The sequence below is a fragment of the Eleutherodactylus coqui genome, chromosome 6, assembly GCF_035609145.1.
Source record: "Eleutherodactylus coqui strain aEleCoq1 chromosome 6, aEleCoq1.hap1, whole genome shotgun sequence".
Lineage (NCBI taxonomy): Eukaryota > Metazoa > Chordata > Amphibia > Anura > Eleutherodactylidae > Eleutherodactylus > Eleutherodactylus coqui.
In genome coordinates, this window is record NC_089842.1 from 85,462,512 (window position 1) to 85,483,120 (window position 20,609).

At 45.2% G+C, this 20,609-nt stretch overlaps 1 protein-coding gene and 1 long non-coding RNA gene across 2 annotated transcripts in view; one reads left to right on the forward strand and one right to left on the reverse strand.

The window, feature by feature from the left end:
• Nucleotides 1-20,609, forward strand: part of LOC136631381 (uncharacterized) — a 67,913-nt gene that overhangs the window by 1,734 nt on the left and 45,570 nt on the right. The window lies entirely within an intron of this gene.
• Nucleotides 1,688-20,082, reverse strand: ETHE1 (ETHE1 persulfide dioxygenase). Its single transcript, XM_066607088.1, has 7 exons — nucleotides 19,928-20,082; nucleotides 15,626-15,770; nucleotides 9,795-9,943; nucleotides 6,895-7,024; nucleotides 6,720-6,809; nucleotides 5,536-5,652; nucleotides 1,688-2,004 (listed from the first exon to the last, which is right to left on the reverse strand). Exons 1-7 carry the CDS (start codon nucleotides 20,012-20,014, stop codon nucleotides 1,958-1,960), a joined length of 765 nt encoding a protein of 254 aa, XP_066463185.1. The 5' UTR covers nucleotides 20,015-20,082; the 3' UTR covers nucleotides 1,688-1,957.

Below are 20,609 nucleotides of genomic sequence, written 5' to 3' on the forward strand. Positions count from 1 at the left end.
TTATGTCTCTTCTGAGGTTTTCACCTTCAGATTAGGGTGACATATTTAAGTTACTTTAAAGTGCAAGTAAACTGTTAGATAACATTTACAGAATATTTTGTCATTTTTAGTGTATATCAGCAATAACAGCATTTCTGGCCATTATATGACTCTTCCGCTGCTATCTAAGACTCAGAAAACCACACCAATATCGTATATAGTACCTCTTGTGAGTTGGGAGACAAAAAAGGGAAAAGATAAAAGGTGAGAATATTCTGAAAGGTCCGTCATGTGCAGGTCTTGGGCTACTCTCTGGAGAAAGTGGGACGAGGGGGAAAAGTCATAGTAAATCTACAGAGATAATCATTACCTATTGGTTCAGGAGAGGACTTGAGCCCAAGAGCCCATGCCAGAACACATACACAAAAAGGGAGATACTATTACTTTGTGGGGTACCATAGGTAGTATTATTACTAGATGGGGCACTATAGATGCAGAGATTGTGCAGAGGGGTGGAGGTTTCTGGGTAAATGAGCAGTCAAAGATGTCTGGGAGAAGTTTTCATGGCAGTCTGGGCCGGATGTAGAATCAAAAGGAAAGTGAAGAATTGCAGTCAGAGAGGGCATCACCTGTAAATCACTGGAGGTAACTTACTGTAATCTTTTATGCGGTGTGCAAAACGCCTGGGTAGATCTTGCATCTACTGCTGTATGGTGGTAATATTGGTATTTGCATAGTGTTTTTTTGGTAAACAGTTCTTCAGTATATCAGATATAAAGCGGTTCACTATTGAAACAAAGTATTTGTCTGCACTGTGATTACTTTGGTTGGATACAACTGCAATATTTGGAGACACCAGAGTTTAGGGTGGTTTCACATCTGCGTCTGTCCCGCCGTCTTTGTTTTCTGTTTTTTTTTTAAATAAAAAACTGAAGCAAACTAGACCCATAGAGAGCAATACAATTTTTCCTCTCAGTTTGGGTTCAGTTTGACTTTGTTCTGCTGACTTTCAGTTTTTCTGAATGGAAAAAAAAGCATAGCTTGCAACGTTATTGTTCCTGTTAAAAAAAAAAAAGTACCTGTTTTTGCATTAAAGGCAATGACAGAGGGAAGCAAGCTGAAAGGCTTCTGTCTGCCACTAGTGTTTGAAGGCTCCCTTTTATCAGCACCTTGCAAAGCACAACAATACCTGATGTGAGATGGAGAGGGAAGACAAGGGAAGAAAGGTCCAAGGAAAAGTATGAGGTGGGAGAAGCCCAGCCACCACCCACCAGGCAGGAGTGTGTTTTGTATGCATTTGTATGCACTTGTAGAGTGTGCAATGACCTGCATATCCAATAATCAACTACTCTACCCCAAAAAGGTATTTGCATGCATGCACAGTTCTACTTCAGTTTGTAATCAGTCCACATTCAGTTAAAAACTGATCAGTTTTAAAAGGACTCCAAACGCAGGGGTGAAACCACCCTTATACATACAAGACGGCGTTCTGTATTAAGGCTGCATTACAATTTATTCACGAGAAGCAAGACCTTCAACAGCACAGAGAATTTCAGGAGTATAGCATTGAGGTCTGGGGGGGTCATGTTACGGAGAATGGGGCTATGTAAAAAAATTAAACTCCTGAAAGTCCTGTACATTTCTAGTAAAAAGGTTAGTAGATACAGAAGTAATTAGAAAAGACACACTATTTAATCAGTGTTTTATGGGGAAAAAAAGTAATCATTTACATATATACATAAATGCCTTTAGAGCTCTAGAACATTCCTTGATGATCCATCATAACAAATTATAAAAATATTCAATTTCCCGCCGTTCCTCCAATATCCCAGTGCTTCAGGGCAGTCACAGTAGCACAAATATGCAATATTGTCGTAGAATAGGAAAATTATCAACAGGAACCAATATCATGTGATTCTTCAAGGCAAGCCAGGTAAGTGCAGAAACGTATTTGACCAACATTGGAGTGAAGTTGTCATCAGTCATCCTGAATGCCGCATTTCAAGTTTGCTGGGACAGCGATATCTAGAGAGAACAAAATTTGCTAAATTGGTTATTGTACAGATCAAGGCCCTAAATATATTCATTGTCAAAAAAGGTGCAAAACTTGGCATGCAGTTACATCTCAGGCAGATATGCAGTTGATTAGATGCTTGTGTGTAGCTTGTTGACCACTAGACGCTTCTACGACGCAGAGAAGAGACTTCACTCTGTTACCAGAGTCTGAGAGGGGGCGCATAATTGGAATGCAAGAAGCTGGATGGTCATAACACCGAACTGCCTGCCAACTGGGCTGTTCTGACCAGACTGTTAAGAGCTGTTGGGACTAGTGGATGTGTGAGGGCACACACGTAAGAAGACAGGGCTCAGGAGACCCTCAACAGACCACCAGTAGAGAGGATGGTCCGCCAAGCACAAGCAGCTCCAACTGTTTCATTGTCCACTGCCCAGAGACAGGTGGCACTTCTGTCTCTGTCTAAAGAATTTACAGACGCTTGGTCTGGACATTTGGTCTTACAGCGCCCCTTACATGTCCTGCCTCTGACATGCATTGTCACCTCAGTTTGCAGTGGTGTTGGGAATGATTAAACTGGACTACTATAGATTAGAACCGGGTTGTTCCATCGACAAATCCAGGCCGTGTTTGTGTCTGCAGACCTAGGGGAGAGAGCCTCAATTCTGCCTTTGCTGTGGAGCAACACACGGCATCCAGACTATCACACTCCACAGCAAAGTCAGAAATGAGGCTCTCAACCCTAGGTCTGCAGACACAAACATGGCCCTCACCAGTGCTCAAACTAGGGGCCTATTCACACAGGCATATTTTCCTCAGTATTTTGAGAGCCATAACCTGGTGTGGTTCCAAAATACGGCAGAAATGCAAATATCTCCATTATACTTTCTCTTTGTATATTCTACTCCTGGTTTTGGATCACAAAATACTGAGGAAAAATACGCCAGTGTGTAGAAGCCCTAAGGCTGGCTTTACATGGGCAAGAAAATAATGCGAAATTTGTGCGTTATATAAGCCCGATTCTTTTGAGTGGGGTCATACACATAAGCAAAGTTTTCCCGCATCGCCTTGTGATACGATGTGGGAAACAAATCGTGGCATGTCCCATATTTGAGTATGTTCTTGCATCGCATCTCCCATGATTTTCAATGGAGCCGGTAGCAGGCACCAGGTGCATGTGTTGCGATGCGAGGTTTCCCCATTGCAAACAATGGGAGAAACTCCTCTGTCAGCTGCGGTGGAGGATCACTACTTCCCCCAAAGTGATGCAAGATGATTTTGAGATAAAAATGCCTTGCAGAAGCAGGGAAATTGCACGTTGGTGAGCGCGATATCATGCCATGATTCACGGGCCGATATTGCACTTGCCTGTGTGAAGTTGGCCTAATCCTGGCTGAAACAACCTGTCACGTCACTGCCAGCACACCTTTACTACAGTTAGTTCTATCCTGACTAGCTAGGGTTAATATCTCCTGTCCTGACTAGTTAAGGTTAATTAGTCCTGCAGCTGTTAGCTGTGGTAGTTGCTGCTGATTAACAGCTCTGTCAGCCAATCAGCTTCTCCTGTTTGCCTATTTAATTCAGCGCTTCCTGTCTGGAAGTGCAGGTTATATTTGAGTATTTCTGGTCAAGTCAGCTTACTTAGTTTACCTCGCTGTTGTCGGGCTCCTCTCTTAGAGTTAGACCTCTGTTTTCCTGTTTGTTTTGTAGCCTGTGTATTCTCGTCTTTTATTTGTTGTCAGTTACTGTTTGTCCCCGGTTTCTGTACTCTGCTTCCCCTCTGACTCTGGAACTGGCCTTGTGCAAGTAGTGGGGTCGTGCCTTTCAGGACGGGTGCTCCACTTCAAGGCGGGTTCTGTCAGAGGGGTTCTGAGTGCTCCACCCAGTTCGTTACCACTTTGTTCAGTGTGCTCCTCTGTCTAGCCATCTTAGTAGCAAGCATACATGCCAGCCCTGACTGCTCCGGTACCAAATCACCCCCATGGTTTTGTCAGCAGGCCAGGACAAACGTGACACAACCCAGTTCCACTGTACAGTTGGTCACCCCTAGTAGTGGTACGAGGGACAATCACGGCTCAGTGATATGTTCAGGACATCCTGCAGCCACGTGTTCCTCTCATGGCAGGACTTCCAGCAGGATAACGCTCGGCCGCACACAAGAAGGGTGTCACAGAAATGCCACCATAACATTGCCATACTTTTGCGGCCAACTTCAACAGCAAATGTGGATGGATATCCCTTCAAGTGTTCCGATTTCTGCAATAAATTATCCTTTTGCTCTGATATTGTAATCACTTACTTATGTTGTCAATGTTACAATCACACATGTAAATTTTAATCCGATTCCAACAACTCCTAACAGATGGGTTTGTTTTTTTTACAATGAGTGTAACTTATAAATAAACTTCACAGTGTGCTGATTGTATGGCTGACTATCCCGGAAAAATGTAAACTTTAGTAGTGACATCTTGTGGTCTCCCTGTGTACTGCAGACAGTCTAAAAGTAATTGAGTCATAGCAGCATCTTGTGGCCACTGTATATATTGCAGCTGCTTTAATATAGCGCTGCCTTAGTTTCATACTATTCTAACTCATCTTTTGGCTGTTAAATAGACATCTATGTTCTAACTCCCATCATTTACAAGAGACAGTATTGTGTAAGCTTGGATCATTTGTCTAGGAGGGATATCAATCATTTCAATTTGTTCTAACTCCCCAGCATACAATATCATCTGAGCCATAGTCTTCTAACTCTTCCAACAAACAGCTAGCTTGCTTGCATTTTGTCAGCTGACAGGCAGAAATGGAATGGCGCTGGTGATGGTGGTGAGCAGAGTTGCACATGGTATAAAACTGCATCAAACTGTTGTTAAAAGGGATCTTATATAGCAGTGTACAGGATGTACACTATCTATCTATAGCGTGACGATTAGAGCATTAAAGTCAAATTGATTGCCGTGTACAGAATTATCATCAACACTTCTGCTAAACAGAAATACATTCGCGTTCATCTGATGTCTCAGGAATTTAAAATGGCATTAAAAACAGAAGAGGTGTATACTTTAAATTTCCAGATTTAGCAGATATGTTTGACTGTACAAGCGTTCAAACATTTAAGGTGCCATCAAATAAAAATTTTACAAATTGGGAGATAGAACACTATGGAACTAAGCCAGCAATATGTTACCCAAAGTGAGCACAGAAGAAAAAAATGTGTCTAAAAGGAGTTCTATATTATATATAGCCGTATATGTCTTATATATGTGTTCATTCTCAGTCTTGGGCCTCATGCACACGTTACATGGTGCCATAATAGGGCACACAGAGAGTTGCATGGAGCCTTACTGTATATCTTTGTGTTTCTTCTAGTTTGTAGCATACTGTGGTATTATCTATATTTCTCACATAAAGCTAAATGTCATACAGCGGAACACAGCATATCCAAAGTAAGCAGTCTCAGAGGTCATTGTGTGCTGTTAAGTCTCATAAAGGATATGCCCCTGTGACAATGCTAAGTATTTCCCGTGGATAGAGCATCTTACCTATCTGTTTAGGCCTTGGCAGGTTCAAATTATTCATGATCTTCGCAAACTCTGCTTCACTCTTGGTCAGTCGAGGGTTCAGGCGCTTCTCCTCCTCAACTGTTGTCACCATCTGACCTGTATCAATTGAGAAGGAGATGAGATATGCATAAAGTACATGGAGGAAACAGTTCAATCTAAGATGCTGACTTGAAATCAGTGTGAAAACTCACAGAGGACTCAGAAAAAAGACAAGGGAGGGGAGAGCAGAGGCTATGTAGTGCTATGATGCCTGGGAGACCCTCTGACTATAGGATAGCTTTCAGGCTGCTAAAAATGGCTGCTGAAAATTTACCTAAATCCAGCTACAAGAGCAAAGAGGAGAACTATAAGGCCTCCTTCACACGGGCGACAAAGTCGCGCGATTTTGTAGCATTGCTACGATGCTACAAATCGCATGTGTGAGAAGTCTATGGTTTTCTATGGGTTCCTTCACACATCAAATGTTTTGTAGCATGCTACAAAATGACACACAAACCTCGCAGGTCCGGCGATATGCCCGCGACACGCTAGGTTTTGTAGCCCATGTTTCTCTATGGAGCCTTCCTCTCTGTTGCATCGAATCGCACGAAAACGTGGTTGGCATGCGATGCGATGCAACTTTCACAGTAGCAAATGCTACAAAGTTTCGTGATTTTGTAGCATCACATGCGACTTTGTAGCGCTACAAAATCGCGGTATTGCTGCGAGAAAATCGCAGCAATATCATACGGTGAGGCAATGCGATATCGCTGCGATTTTCTCACAGCGATGCTGTGTCGCCCGTGTGAAGGAGGCCTAAGGGCTCATGTCCATGGACGATCTTGCATTGCGTTACTCACGACGATAATCCAGCCGCGAGTAACGCAGTGAACGCTTTCCATAGCGTTGCTATGGGAAGCGCAGCCCCCTGTCTATGAGCAGAGAATCATAGCGATTCTCCACTTGCAGGACTCAAATTGCTGCATGCCGTGATTCTCCGTGGTGAGGCTTCTGTCAGATAGGCTCACAGTAGAGAACTGTCAGCTCTCTCCCCTGCTGCCCGGCGGCAGAATATCGCTAGCGATATTCCACCTCGCCCGTGGACAGGGGGCCGAAGGCAAAGGACAGACAGTTGATAACAGAGAGGTTTAAAGAGAACAGATTCCTGAGTTTGCAGGACTCACCAGTGTAATCATGAGCTGGGTACAGGTGGCAGCTGTCAGGAAGGGTGAAGATCTGGCTGTGGACAGACTTATACAGGGTCTTGGGGCAGCCTGCAAATAAATCAGATTTTAGTTAAAGTTGCAATAAGCAGCCCACACATGGAGAAACACTGGGAAGCAGCTAGTCAGGATGTACCTTGCTGGAAGTCTGTGCGCCCGCAGCCTCTGATCAGCAGGGCATCACCAGTAAAGGCCATGCTTTTATCATTGAGCACATAGGTAAGGCAGCCGTCTGTGTGTCCAGGAGTGGCCCGCGCCTCCAGAGACTGCAGAGAAGAGATACTGCATTCATTTAACATATATGCAGAAATGTAATTGGAAGTTGCATAGTTATCAGTTCCACTTGAAAATTGACTAAATGAGGTGAGCTGCATTCCCACGTGTGGCTGTCTGTACAAGCTGCTATGCTAGTGCAAACAATGAAGGGGCTTCTTCAATGTGCTCATTGTGGGGGGTTCGGAAGTCAGGCTTTCACTGATCTCACATTGATATCCTATCCTAAAAACAGAATCTTAAATTACTAGAGAACCCCTTTAAAAAAGGAGAGGCAGAATAAATCCAACTAATTTTAACTTTGCTTTACAGTCACAATGTTTTATTCCTCATTCACATTTAAAGCCAAACTTTTGCATGTTCCCTGGGTGGAGTGAATTATGGCACCTGAGATGCCAGAGATACAGCTAATAGTAAAGCTGAAGCCAAGTGATCAACTACTTCCAATAGCCACTGGCAGAATTTTGGGTTTTAATTTCCACTTTAACTTAGGTTGTAGATAGAGAAAAAGTATCAGGCTGTAAGCAAGTGAGTATGACGCAACTATATGCAAACTTTCTCTACATTATATGTAGATTTAACTAGTGGAAGATGGATTTCTCCTTTAAAAGGAGTTTTTTTTCCGACTTTAACCTTTAATGACCTATTATCAAGATAGGTCATCAGTAGTTGCCCAGGCGAAGGAAGGGGAAGGGGTGGGGGTCTGTCAGTGCAACAGGGCGGATGTCATCATCAGTGATCAGGATAGGTCATCAGCGGTTGATCTGCAGGGTCCGCCCCTCTGGACCCCCACATGTTTAGCTGTTATTGCAGAGCTGACAGCTCCGTCTACATAGCATGGGTTGGTAATGCAGGCACAGCTCCCACTGAATTCAAAACCCCTTTAAAAAGCTATTTAATCTCAAGTAGTAAAGCAGTCCTTAACTGCACTACATGATGGTGAATTCCAAACCACTGGACATTTATAATGTCCAATGCAGGAAGGCACTGAACTTCAGAACATGACTAGAGATGAGCGAGCATACTCGTCCGAGCTTGATACTTGTTCGAGTATTAGGGTGTTCGAGATGCTCGTTACTCGAGACGAGTACCACGCGGTGTTCGAGTAACTTTCATTTTCTTCCCTGAGAAATTTGTGCACTTTTCTGGCCAATAGAAAGATAGGGGAGGCATTACAACTTCCCCCTGCGACGTTCAAGCCCTATACCACCCCCCTGCAGTGAGTGGCTGGCGAGATTAGGCGTCACCCGAGTATAAAAATCTGCCCGCCCGCGGCTCGCCACAGATGCATTCTGACATAGATCAGGGAAAGTGCTGTTGATGCCGGAGCTGCTATAGGGAGAGCGTTAGGAGTGATTTTAGGCTTCAAGAACCCCAACGGTCCTTCTTAGGCCATAGAAATCGCAGATAGCACCTATGTGCGATCTGCAATTCCTGTTCTCTTCAGCGCCGACCCCATTGAGAACATATAGAAGACAAATCATTCTTCTCTGCCACAACTGTAACAGCTGTGGCAGAGAAGAACGATGTTTGCCCATTGAATTCAATGGAGCCGGCAATACAGCAGGTTCCACTGAAAGCAATGGGCTGCCGGCGATCGCGGGATGAATTGTCGGGAAGGGCTTAAATATATAAGCCCTTCCCTGCAATTCATCCAGAAATGTGTTACAATAAAAATATATACCATATATACCGGCGTATAAGGCGACGGGGCGTATAAGACCACCCCCCAACTGTCACCTTATACGCCGGGAATACAGCGGAGCAAAGAATAAAATTCATTACTCACATCCCCCGGCGGTCTGCGGCGCTGCTGCAGGATGTCGCTCCCTCCTGGTCCCTGGCAGAGCATTGCTTTCTGGACGCAGGGCTTGAAATCCCCGCCTCCAGAAAGCTACTGTGATTAGCTAACACACGCCGTCAGCCAATCACAGCCATTCAATGACATTATTGTCATTGGCTGTGATTGGCTGAAGGCACGTGTGTTTTCTGGAGGCGGGGATTTCAAGCCCTGTGTCCAGAAAGCAATGCTCTGCCGGGGACCAGGAGGGAGCAACAGCCTGCAGCAGCGCCGCAGAACGCCGGGGGAAGTGAGTAATGATTTTTATTCTTTGCTCCGCTGTATTCCCAGCGTATAAGGTGAGAGTTGGGGGGTCGTCTTATACGCCCCGTCGCCTTATACGCCGGTATATATTTTTATTTTTACATATTTCTGGATGAATTGCAGGGAAGGGCTTCTATATTTAAGCCCTTCCCAACAATTCATCCCGCGCACGCCGGCAGCCCATTGCTTTCAGTGGAACCTGCTGTATTGCCGGCTCCATTGAATTCAATGGGCTAACATCGTTCTTCTCTGCCACAGCTGTTACAGCTGTGGCAGAGGAGAACGATCTTTATGCTGACAGTGCGGGGGAGGGGGGCACTCTTGCCACTATTGTGGCTTAATAGTGGGACCTGGGAACTTGAGATGCAGCCCAACATGTAGCCCCTCGCCTGCCCTATCCGTTTCTGTGTCGTTCCCATCACTTTCTTGAATTGCCCCGATTTTCACAAATGAAAACCTTAGCGAGCATCGGCGAAATACAAAAATGCTCGGGTCGCCCATTGACTTCAATGGGGTTCGTTACTCGAAACGAACCCTCGAGCATCGCGAAAATTTCGTCCCGAGTAACGAGCCCCCGAGCATTTTGGTGCTCGCTCATCTCTAAACATGGCCTTATTTGTGCCATTTGTTCTCAATACTAGAAAATGCCCCACACTTACATATTTGCCAAATTTGATGAGATCTCCCTGTTGTATGTGAATGTCCGCCATAGCACCACTGTCCTTGGAGATGACACTCTTACACCCAGGAAGCAGCTTCTTCAAAACCCCCGTCCCAGTAATATGATCTGCATGGCAGTGAGTGTTGGCTGGGGTTGTTGGTGTGAGATAAAGAAAAAAAAAAGAGGGAGCACAGGGTTAAGTGCCAGACCATATAAGAGGCAGTATTATAGTAGTTATATTCTTGTAGCTTGTAATTTGCACTTAAAACAATACCAAGATGAGCAGAGAAGTAAATACTTAATTAGTCCCCTGGTAAGGAATCTGACAGTTGTATGATCTCTTAATTGGTGTTAGGTGGGGGGTCACAGGCCTGTGTATACAAAATAAGAACGCTTGGTCTGGGCAAGAATGTGTGTAAAGGCCTATTTACATAGAGCGATGATCGCTCATAAAAAAATTAAATTGCTAAAAAGCGATAATTTGAGCGATAATTGTTGCGTCTGAACGCATGACCATCGTGCATTTTTCGTGCACTGCTAGCTGATCGTTAAATTCAGTCCAACCTAAAAATCGTCATTCGGCCTTATCAGGAGTTCTCCATGGGTAGTGCTGATAGCATTTTTCCCGCTGGAGAACAAAGGATCTGAGCGCAGATAAGAGCCCTCGGCCTATTAACTGCTTTCAGCTAAAGGTTTCATTTGCACAGTTAATTGCTATTAAGTAGATGAGTAGCTACTTAATAGTTTATGCAAAATGATCGCTCAAAGCTGTCACTTAAACTGTCGTTTGAGCAATCATCGCTCCCTGTAAATGGGCCTTAGGGTGCATTCACACGAACGTATATCGGCTCGGGTTTCACGCCGAGCCGATATACATTGTCCTCGTGTGCAGGGGGGGGGGGGGGGAGGATGGAAGAGCCAAGTGCAGGAACTGAGGCTCCCACCCCCTCTCTGCCCCTCTGCACTACTTGCAATGAGAGGAGGCGGGACAGGGTGGGGCTAAAGTCCGGGAATTAGCCCCACCCCCGTCCCGCCTCTCCCCATTGCAAATAGTGCAGAGGGGCGGAGAGGAGGCAGAGAGGGGGCGGGAGCCTCAGTTCCTGGCCCTGGCTCTTCCATCCTCCCCCCCTGCACACGAGGACAATGTATATCGGCTCGGCGTGAAACCCGAGCCGATATACGTTCGTGTGAATGCACCCTTAAGTGGGTAAATACTACTACAGGGGGGCAGTACTGGGACCCATTCTTTTTAATATTTTTATTAACTACATCATAGAGATTGTGCATTAAAACATTGATATTTGCAGAGGATACAAAACTATGTAAAATAATTAACACAAGAGGGCGCAAGGAGATTGTGAGAAGATCTGGATAAGTTGGGGGCTTGGCTAGAAAAGTGGCAAATGAGGTTTAACACTGATAAATTGAAGATTATGCATACGGGCAGGGAAATACATGTCACCATTACACAATGGCCTTTTGAATCTCCTCACTCGCCATCTAAGTGTTCTCCCTAAGGAGGAAAGATAGTGTTTCTGACCCCTGTCCCAGGCCTCTCACTAGTAAAGCCCGACTCCTACTGTACACCGATGAAGGGCAAATACCCTGAAACAGCTGTCTGTATATGGAGTCTGGCTTTGCTTTTAATTCCCAGTCATTGTTACAAGGCTTGTATAACTTTGGCTTGAAGGAATGCTGCCTTCCAATAGGTGGCGCTGTGGATGTATTATTCCATGTCTCTTATTTATACTAAATGAGAAACCACTTGGTAACACTGACGTTGAAAAGGACTTGGGGATTTTAGTTAACTAACATGGAATATTGTGTAGTCTTGGGCACCGGTACTCAAGAAGGGCATATCAGAGCTTGAGCGGGCATAAAGGCGGGCAACTAATGTAATGGACGGACTACAATACCCAGAGAGGTTATCAAATTTGTGGTTGTTTCGTTTAGAAAAGAAGGATGAGGGGGCGACCTTATAACTATGTATAAATATATGAGAGGATAATACAGAAATCTCTCCCATCATCTATTTATACCCAGGACCATGACTGTAACAAGGGGGCATCCTCTACGTCTAGAGGAAAGTAGGTTTCTACACCGACATAGAAAGGGGTTCTTTACTGTAAGAGCAGTGAGACTATAGAACTCTCTGCTGGAGGACGTGGTGATGGCGAACTTGATAAAAGTAAAAAGGTTCAAGAGGGGCCTGGACGTCTTTCCTGAGTGTAATAATATCACATGTTATAGCTACTAACTACTTCAGAAGGGTTGTTGATTCATGGATTATTCTGATTGCCAGACTGGGAGTCAGGGCTCTTTCCCATGAGCGCATATCGGCCGTCTGTTTTCACGGCGGACCGATATGCGCTGTGATCTGATGCATTGGAATCCAATCACATGGCCATATTTCTGAGACGTAAAAGCGCCCAGCCGGCCAATATAGTACTGGGCATTTTTACGTCAGGCCCAAAGATAGTCCTGGAACTATCTTTTGGGCTGAAATATGCATGTGGGAGCCCATAGCAGCGGCCATAGGAAGTTTAGCAGCATGGCTGCTAAACTCCCTCCCTCTGTTCTCCTCCCCCCGTGCAGGCTCACCTCTCGTTCCTCCCTGCTTGTTCTGTGCAATGGGAGGGGTGGAGGTGGAGCTAAGCACCAGTCTGCCCCGCCTCCTCCCATTGAAGACCATAGACAAGAGGCGGGATGTGGGTGGAGTTAAGCAACCCCCCCTCTGCCCCCCTCTTGTCCATAGCCATCAATTGGAGGAGGCAAGGCGGACCAGCGCTTAGCTCCGACCCCCCTCCCCCATTGCACAGAACAGAGCAGGGAGGAACGAGAGGTGAGCCTGCGATGGGGAGTGAGGGTAAAAGGGCGATGGCCTGGTGAGCTTGGAGCATTTGCGCCGGCATCACCAGGCCATCTGAACGGTCGCACGAACGTTTGATTTGTAGGCCCGTTCACCAGATTTTCCTCTCTTAATGTAGCGCATATCGGCCGGTCTGTGAAAACGGCGGCCGATATGCGCTCGTGGGAATAAAGCCTCAGGAAGGATTTTTTTCCCCTGACATAAGCAAAATCGGCTTCTAGCTCATTGTTTTTTTTTTTTAACCTTCCTCTGGATCAACATTAGGGGGTAATAGGCTGAACTGGATGGACATGTCTTTTTTTCAGCCTTACATATTATGTTATGTTACACAGGGGGCCGTATTATAGTAGTTCTATTTTTGTGCATAGTAGGCAGTATAATAGTAGATTAATAAAAACAAATCTATTCTCATCCTCTTGTGGTATAGTCTGTGATAATTGTAAGGAAATGACGTTCAAGGCAAAGTTCACTTATTTTATGGAGACATCAAGCTACCTAGTGGGAAGTTTACAGTGTAAATCTAGAGCTGGTGTCACTAGTTGTATAATAGCAGTCTATATGCCTGTGTGCTCGGTTATATAGCACTATATCCCTGAGCGGATGACAGGTAAGTGGCTATAATAGAGCACGTACTCATTCAGGTATAACAACACTGCCGATACATCTGGGTTTGCTGGACGTGGAGAGGTTGGTTCAGGTTCTATAAAAGCCTTGTTAGTGTTCTGGCCCAGTTTTATTCCTGTGAATCATTCACTTACTATCTCGGCTTTACACTTTGTACCTTGTAAAACTGCAGCGCCAAAGTGTTGTGTCTGAGCTGACTTATGTCACAAAGGCAAAGTTACCGCTCAACCTAAACTCCATGTTTTTTAGGTTTGCTGTGCATAGAACAGTCTAGTATTGTCCCTTGTCATCAGTCATTTCAGGTAGAGGAGGGGCAGGCAGACAGCATTGTGCAACCCAATGAGAGTCAGGAAGTCTAGATGCCTCCGTGTCCGCAAACAGGAACAGTCGCTGTTACATTCAGAGGCCGAAAACCCCTAGAAAACTAATACTTGTGACAGCTGCAATTGTATCCCATCTAGGCAATCCTCTGTGAGCTAATAAAGCTTGCCTGTAACAAACCATTACTCATTGGAGTAATACATGATTGGGACATATTCTCAGTCTTAATGAAGGTTTATATTCACTGACAGCATGCCAAGATGGTCAAAATAGTAAGAAACTGAAACAAACTATATCAAAAAGTTGCACAATGTTTTTTTATTGTACTATGAATACGTTTTATAAAATCCAAAGACACTAAAGGCGGATTTAGACACAACGATTCTCGCTCAAAGCTCTCGAGCAAGAATCGTTGTGTCTAACTGCACTGACATTGTGCAGTTTTCGTTAAGCCGTCGCTGATCCTTGTCTTTTAGTATGCTAAGGCAACGATCAGCCTTATCAGGAATTCACAGTGTGATACAGCTGATACTATTGTTTCAGCTGTATCCCGCTCCCTGAAGACAGGCGGGGTATGAAGAACACAGCGGTCCAGCTGTGTTTTGCATACCCCCACACGGAGCGTACAGCTGTATACCAGGTGAGCGCTCCGTGAACAGCTGAGGTATGAAGAACACAGCGGTCCAGCTGTGTTCTGCATACCCTATTCGGAGCACTTAGCTATATACCAGCTGGGCGCTCCGAGCAGAGAACAGCTGGATGCAGAAGACAATCTGCCCTACTTGTCTTCTGCATACCCGCTCGGAGCGCAAAGTGATCGCTCAATGTTGGAGCAAATCACATTGCCCTGTAAATGCACATAATGATTATCGCTCAAAAGACATCTTTTGAGCGATAATAGTTGTGTCTAAACCAGGCTTAAGATTAAGGAGAAGGGGTGTAGCTACGCTACTATTGTAGCAGCCGTTATGGCCTAGGCTACTGGGTCCGGTTTGGCAATCCAGGTAACCCCTGAGACTGTAGTTACTATTATATTGGGAATGCTGTAGAATTAAAAGCAAGACTCTACTGACCTCTGTTGCTCCCTCCACTCTTCACCTATGTCTCAGCAGGTAGTCATATCATGTGACTGCAGTAGCCAATCACTGGCCTCAGGGATGAGCCAAAACGGTAATGTGCTTAGACTGCAGGTGACCAGTAGCCAGGAAGCAAAGAGAGAATAATGCCACAGAGGAAAGTATACTTTCATTTTCCATCACATTATCACTCAGTGGGGCATAAAGAGGGAATTATAACTCAATGGGCACATATAGGCATCTCTACGTTGGATTGATGCATACATAAGTAACTTTGGGAGTGAGGGGGAATAGGTTTTAAAAAATAAAAAAACCCTTGGTGAAGGAAGGCTATTTTCATTCCTAATCTTCACTGTACATTTCCCGTAGCGCTGGCCAGCACACGTTTTTGCCTCATTCTTGTGCTCACATCTACTAGGTGCCCCACCTAAAGAGAAACTTTACCCCTACCACAACAGAGTTAATGATGCTATACTCATCTCTTCTGGCTCCCCACATGTCCAGCGCTGTACCTCCGCATCGGGTCTGTTCACAGGCAATATGTAACAAGACCTCACAGACCGCTGTAACCTGCAACATCCCATCCACAGGGTGCCTGAAAACATGGCGCCAGAGAGGAGACCGAAGCTGCAGGAACCGGGAGGGGCGAGTGGAGGGTCATTTATTAAGCTTGACATGGACCACATTCATTAATAAAAACCTGGAGAATGCATTTAAGTTTGTATGGGTAAAGGCACACTTAGCGGCTCAATTAGTTTTTTTTAAGTTCAACTCAGCAGGAAAATGTGTCCTTAGTGGAACCTTAACAGGGAGCTGGGAAAGGCTTATGCACAAAGGGTGGCCGCATATAAAATTTGGCTATGGGGTCCAGTCTGTTCATGTTATGCCCCTGCTAAGAAGCTGTTAGATCAGGGTTTATATGTAATGGTCTCCCCATACCTGCATAGGTCATATTTAGGCCAAGCTCTTTAACCAGCTTTGCATCGCGATTCGCAGTCTCCATCACGGGGTCGATCAGAATGGCTTCTTTGGTGTCTGCATCAGCAAGGAGGTAAGTGTATGTACAGCTGACAGGCTCAAACATCTGTGAAGAATGCAGAAAGTTTAGTTACTATACCTAAATAGCCACAGCAATCTATTCAGCCCAAGGCTATCCCATAATATTCATAATAGGTTTGCTTAATGAATCATCCATAAAACTTAGCATTTTGGCTGCATTCACACACTATGGCCGCCATGTGTAGAGGTGCATCCAGAACTACATTGCATGCAAATTGGCACAGTCGTCTAATTAAGCGCAGTTAAAACCAGTTTGATTGTAAATGGCCATGCAGCATTACGGTTATTAGCTGCCATACTGTGCGAACTTTTAGCTGCATTCCATTAGAAGGCCATGAAGACTCGCGTGTGGAGCCATTTCAAACACATCTCAGTTGCATGACTGGCGCAATGTGCGCACATGTCCTTGAGGGTGTAATAGCACCTCTTATATGCATCAATTTACTGCCCCTCCGCTGGCATCTCACACATGGGCTGAGCACAGATTGGCACCACAATAATGATGGGACTGTAACGTAGGCCACCATGGTGGACGAGGTTGCTAAAGTGCCATATACAGGTGGACAGTGCAGATAGTGAGGTTAGGTAAGGAAGGTGTACGTTCACAGGAACCAGAGATTGTTATTTTAGTGCATTTTCGTCATTATGGTATTTTTTAGCCTCAACCAGATATTTATTACAAGACAATCAAAGGTGGCGGTATAATGGTGTAGTGGATGGAAATATTGGGCACTGACTATAAGGACTGTCCAGCTAGCCTTAGGCCTCATTTCCATTGGCATATGCAATTTTTGGACAGTTTTCACTGCATGTGTGTTTTTGCTCAGTGTGTGTCATGTCCGCGTTGCACCCGTATTCACCGCATCTTTCATATTCGCTAAAAAAAAAAATTAAAAAAAAGATACAAGAAGACCCAATTGATGTCACTTTTTCTTCCCAGTCTCACCAGCAGCAAGTGTAAAAGCACAGAGGATAGTCATGTAACATCTTTTTTCATTGCATTTTTTTAAGCTCTCATGGACTTTTATGATTTTGGTCTGTGAATAAAATTCATCAGTCTGCGTATAAATAAAAAAAAAAACACAAGGTATCCATTCAGCTTCAACAGCTTTTGGCTCAATGCTTTTTCAGCTGACAACTTTTCTCTTGAATCCCCCATGCACACGAACGCTCAGTTCCCCCAATATCATCTGAAGAAAAGAAAAGTCGGCAGGTTGCTATACACGTGATGATCGGCAGGTCCGGGCTACAGGTGCTTTCACATGAGTGGGATATTTCCCCAATACACGGAAAATTCTGCACCAAAATCCATGGCCTCCATGGCAATTACGCATCAAAATGTGCATACAGATATTAAGTGGCATCTATTGAAACTATTCCGCTCGTGTGAAAGCACCCTAAATCGGGGAGTTCTGATAACTTTTTATTAATCTGTATGGGGGCCTTAAGGCTGATTTGCAGTGGAATATCCACAGCCGGCCTCCAAACCCGCACTATTCGGTGCAGATTCTGAAGTGGGTTTTATCGCGTATTCCTGCGCGGCATTCACCCCCTCATTGACAAGAAGTCAATTCCGAAGCAGAAACTGCAATAAAATTGTCGTGCTGCGGAATTGAATTCCTTAATTTCCGCACGGGATTATTTCCACGTCTGGGCATCCCATACAGTTTATTGGCTAACCTCCCATAAAAAAAGACCTCCCAGACAAGCTGAGCAGTCTCGTGGGGTCATGACCTGACTAATGGCCCTTTTACACAGATTCTCATTTGCTCGACTGAACGACCAATGACGTCATCACCAGCTTGTTCGCACGCTGGTATCCCATTTAGACCCGCTGAGAATTGTGCAGCCCTTGGGCACTTAACATTCAGTGTTTCATAATTCTATGTCAATCACTGAATGATCAGTGTTTAAGCCGCACGATAAGTACTGAGTCGGCGCTTGTGTTTTTACAGGCTGAAAGTGAACGACGAGCGAGAACCTCATGATTTTCACTCGTCGTTCAGTTTCATTCATTTGAACGATTTTCTGAACGATCATTCCGTCTAAACGGGACATAAATACTCCTATCTCTGCACTCCTGCAGGCCTAGTCCATTTGCAAGCTGCAGAAATGATGAGAGACAGGGCTAATGTCCACGGGTGTATGTATTTTACACATATACAGCCCATACGCTCTGCCGCTAAAGACTGCGAATGGGCTGGATATGCACTGCGTATGCCCGGGTATCTGACCTCACGAACATGCGCAGTGGGATTTAAAAATTTTTTTTTTCTCTGTTTGTTTTTACAAATACCCCGGGGATGCGCATCAAACCACTGTCCGTATGAGATGTCATACAAGGGCTGCGTATCATACGCAGAGAAATAGAGCATGCTGGGATTTATCTATCTTGTGTATCGATAGGCCGGTGTGCATGGAAGAACTAAAGTTCATCGACTTTCATTGCCTCCATTCACCGCGTACGAGGCGTGCATGAAACGCACACGTACTACGCAGTGAAAAAACACCCGTGGACATTAGCCAGAAGTTTCATTATACGTGAAAGACATTTTGATCGCTTTCTATTGCATTTTTTCTGGGAGACAGGGTGACTGAACAAGTGGATTTCTGGCATTCTTTATTTTTTTTTTTAGACAACGTTCACCGTGTGGGGTAAATAATTTGCTACTATGATAGATCGGACTTTTACGGATGCGGTGATACCAAATATAAAAAAAAAAAATCTAAATCCTAAAAGAAAATACATTATAGATCTGGCAAAAGGGTGATTTAACTTTTTATTTTTTTTTTTTTATTTTTTTTACAACTAATAAAACTTTATAGATCTTACTTTCCCTTTTGTTTTGTTTTTTTAAAGCCCCCCCCCCTCTCATTTTGGGGAGCCGTATGGGGCATTTAAAGGGTTAAAGGGGTTGTCCCGCGCCGAAACGGGTTTTTTTTTTTTTTTTAACCCCCCCCCCGTTCGGCGCGAGACAACCCCGATGCAGGGGTTAAAAAAACAACCCGCACAGCGCTTACCTGAATCCCGGCGGTCCGGCGTCTTCATGCTCACCTGCTGAAGATGGCCGCCGGGATCCTCTGTCTCCGTGGACCGCAGGGCTTCTGTGCGGTCCATTGCCGATTCCGGCCTCCTGATTGGCTGGAATCGGCACGTGACGGGGCGGAGCTACACGGAGCCGGCATTCTGCACGAGCGGCCCCATAGAAGACTGCAGAAGACCCGGACTGCGCAAGCGCGGCTAATTTGGCCATCGGAGGCCGAAAATTAGTCGGCTCCATGGGAACGAGGACGCTAGCAACGGAGCAGGTAAGTATAAAACTTTTTATAACTTCTGTATGGCTCATAATTAATGCACAATGTACATTACAAAGTGCATTAATATGGCCATACAGAAGTGTATAGACCCACTTGCTGCCGCGGGACAACCCCTTTAATATCCGCAAACGTCTGGTTGCAGCTATTGCCCGCAGGTGTCAGCTGTAGCAAACAGCTGACGCCTGCGCTCTATGAAGATAGGTCGCCCCACGAGCTCCCTTCATACATACCTCGACGCTGCAGGATGTAAAGGGGGTCTGGGTTGAGGTTGAATTTGCTTAGGGGGCTCTGGGTGGGAAAGCTCCCTTGATAACCTCTCAGGGAGTTGTAGTCTGTCAGCAGCTGGCACGGCGCAGGTTACAGATCACTGCAGAAGACCATGCAAATCTCCCACAGTATCCAGTGAGCCCAGGTCTGCAGTGCTGAGGTGCAATGTGTGCCATATCCTCCTTTCCCATGTATGCACCTTCAAGACTCCAGCGGGTCCCTCCTCCTATAACTGCAGCCTGCTGGTTACATGCCCCAGGCCTCGGCAGAGGAGACAGAACTTATGTCCTCTAAATAGTACGCCTCACATGGGGTGTCATCCAGCTTTCCCAGACTCCTGAGTGGCATGCTGCTACCTAATTCCATAGATCAGCCATTCAGGAGCCTGAGAAAGCTGAGTATCCAGGTAGTTGGTGTAAGGATGCACATTCTGCCAGCAGTATTAGTAAACAAGAGGGCTAATAGTAATAATACTGATGGAATATGTTGGCGCTATATAAATAAAGGATAGTAACCTGATGAGAGCATCCTAGCATGCAGGGCGGGAAGTCACGTGACCAGCAGCGATTAACCCCTCCAGTGCTGGAGATTATTTACCTGTCTGAAGATAAGCCCTCTCTTCGCCGCCATGACACTGAATCCCCGGATCCCTCCGATCAGCATCTTGCTTATAGGTGTCAACATTCTGTGGCGTCACCGGGACGGCTGATACATTGTGTCACAACTATGTGTGTCACTGCTGTAAGCCTCCAGGGAATCCCACCCAGCCAGCGCTTCACCAATCACAGGGCGGCTGCTGGAATGGGAGTGGTTTGCTCTGTTAACTCCTTCATGGCTGTAGATATGCTCATGTCTTTGGAGCAATGTTGTCAACCTGAATTTTTCATTTTCCTGGACAACTTATCCAAAAATCACAGACAGCCAACATTTTTTACAGAAGCAATAGAAAAACTGTACTGATTGCTAAAGATTCTAAGTAATACATGTTTGTACGTCAGATGCTGACATAATAATAATAATCTTTATTTGTATAGCGCCAACATATTCCACAGCGCTTACATAGACAGGGGGAATACAGAAAGACAAAATACAAACATTACAGAACCACGGTTACATAGTAATCAATTGATGGAAACAATAGGGGTGCGGGTCCTGCTCCAACGAGCTTACATACTACGAATAGTGGGGTGATACAGAAGGTAAAAGGGCTGGCGGTGTGCACGGTATGGCGAGGTGGAGAGTGAGGGGTGATATACACAGACAATGGTCAGACATTTAG

What these genes read in the sequence shown, in the direction of transcription:
- ETHE1 (XM_066607088.1), bottom strand. Translation starts at nt 20,014, where the DNA reads ATGTTGACACCTATAAGCAAGATGCTGATCGGAGGGATCCGGGGATTC. An exon ending in GAGGGCTTATCTTCAGACAG is followed by an intron (nt 15,771 to 19,927) that starts GTAAATAATCTC and finishes CATTCTTCACAG; the next exon opens with ATGTTTGAGCCTGTCAGCTG. An exon ending in GCCAAGGCCTAAACAGATAG is followed by an intron (nt 2,005 to 5,535) that starts GTAAGATGCTCT and finishes TGTTCTCTCTAG; the next exon opens with ATATCGCTGTCCCAGCAAAC.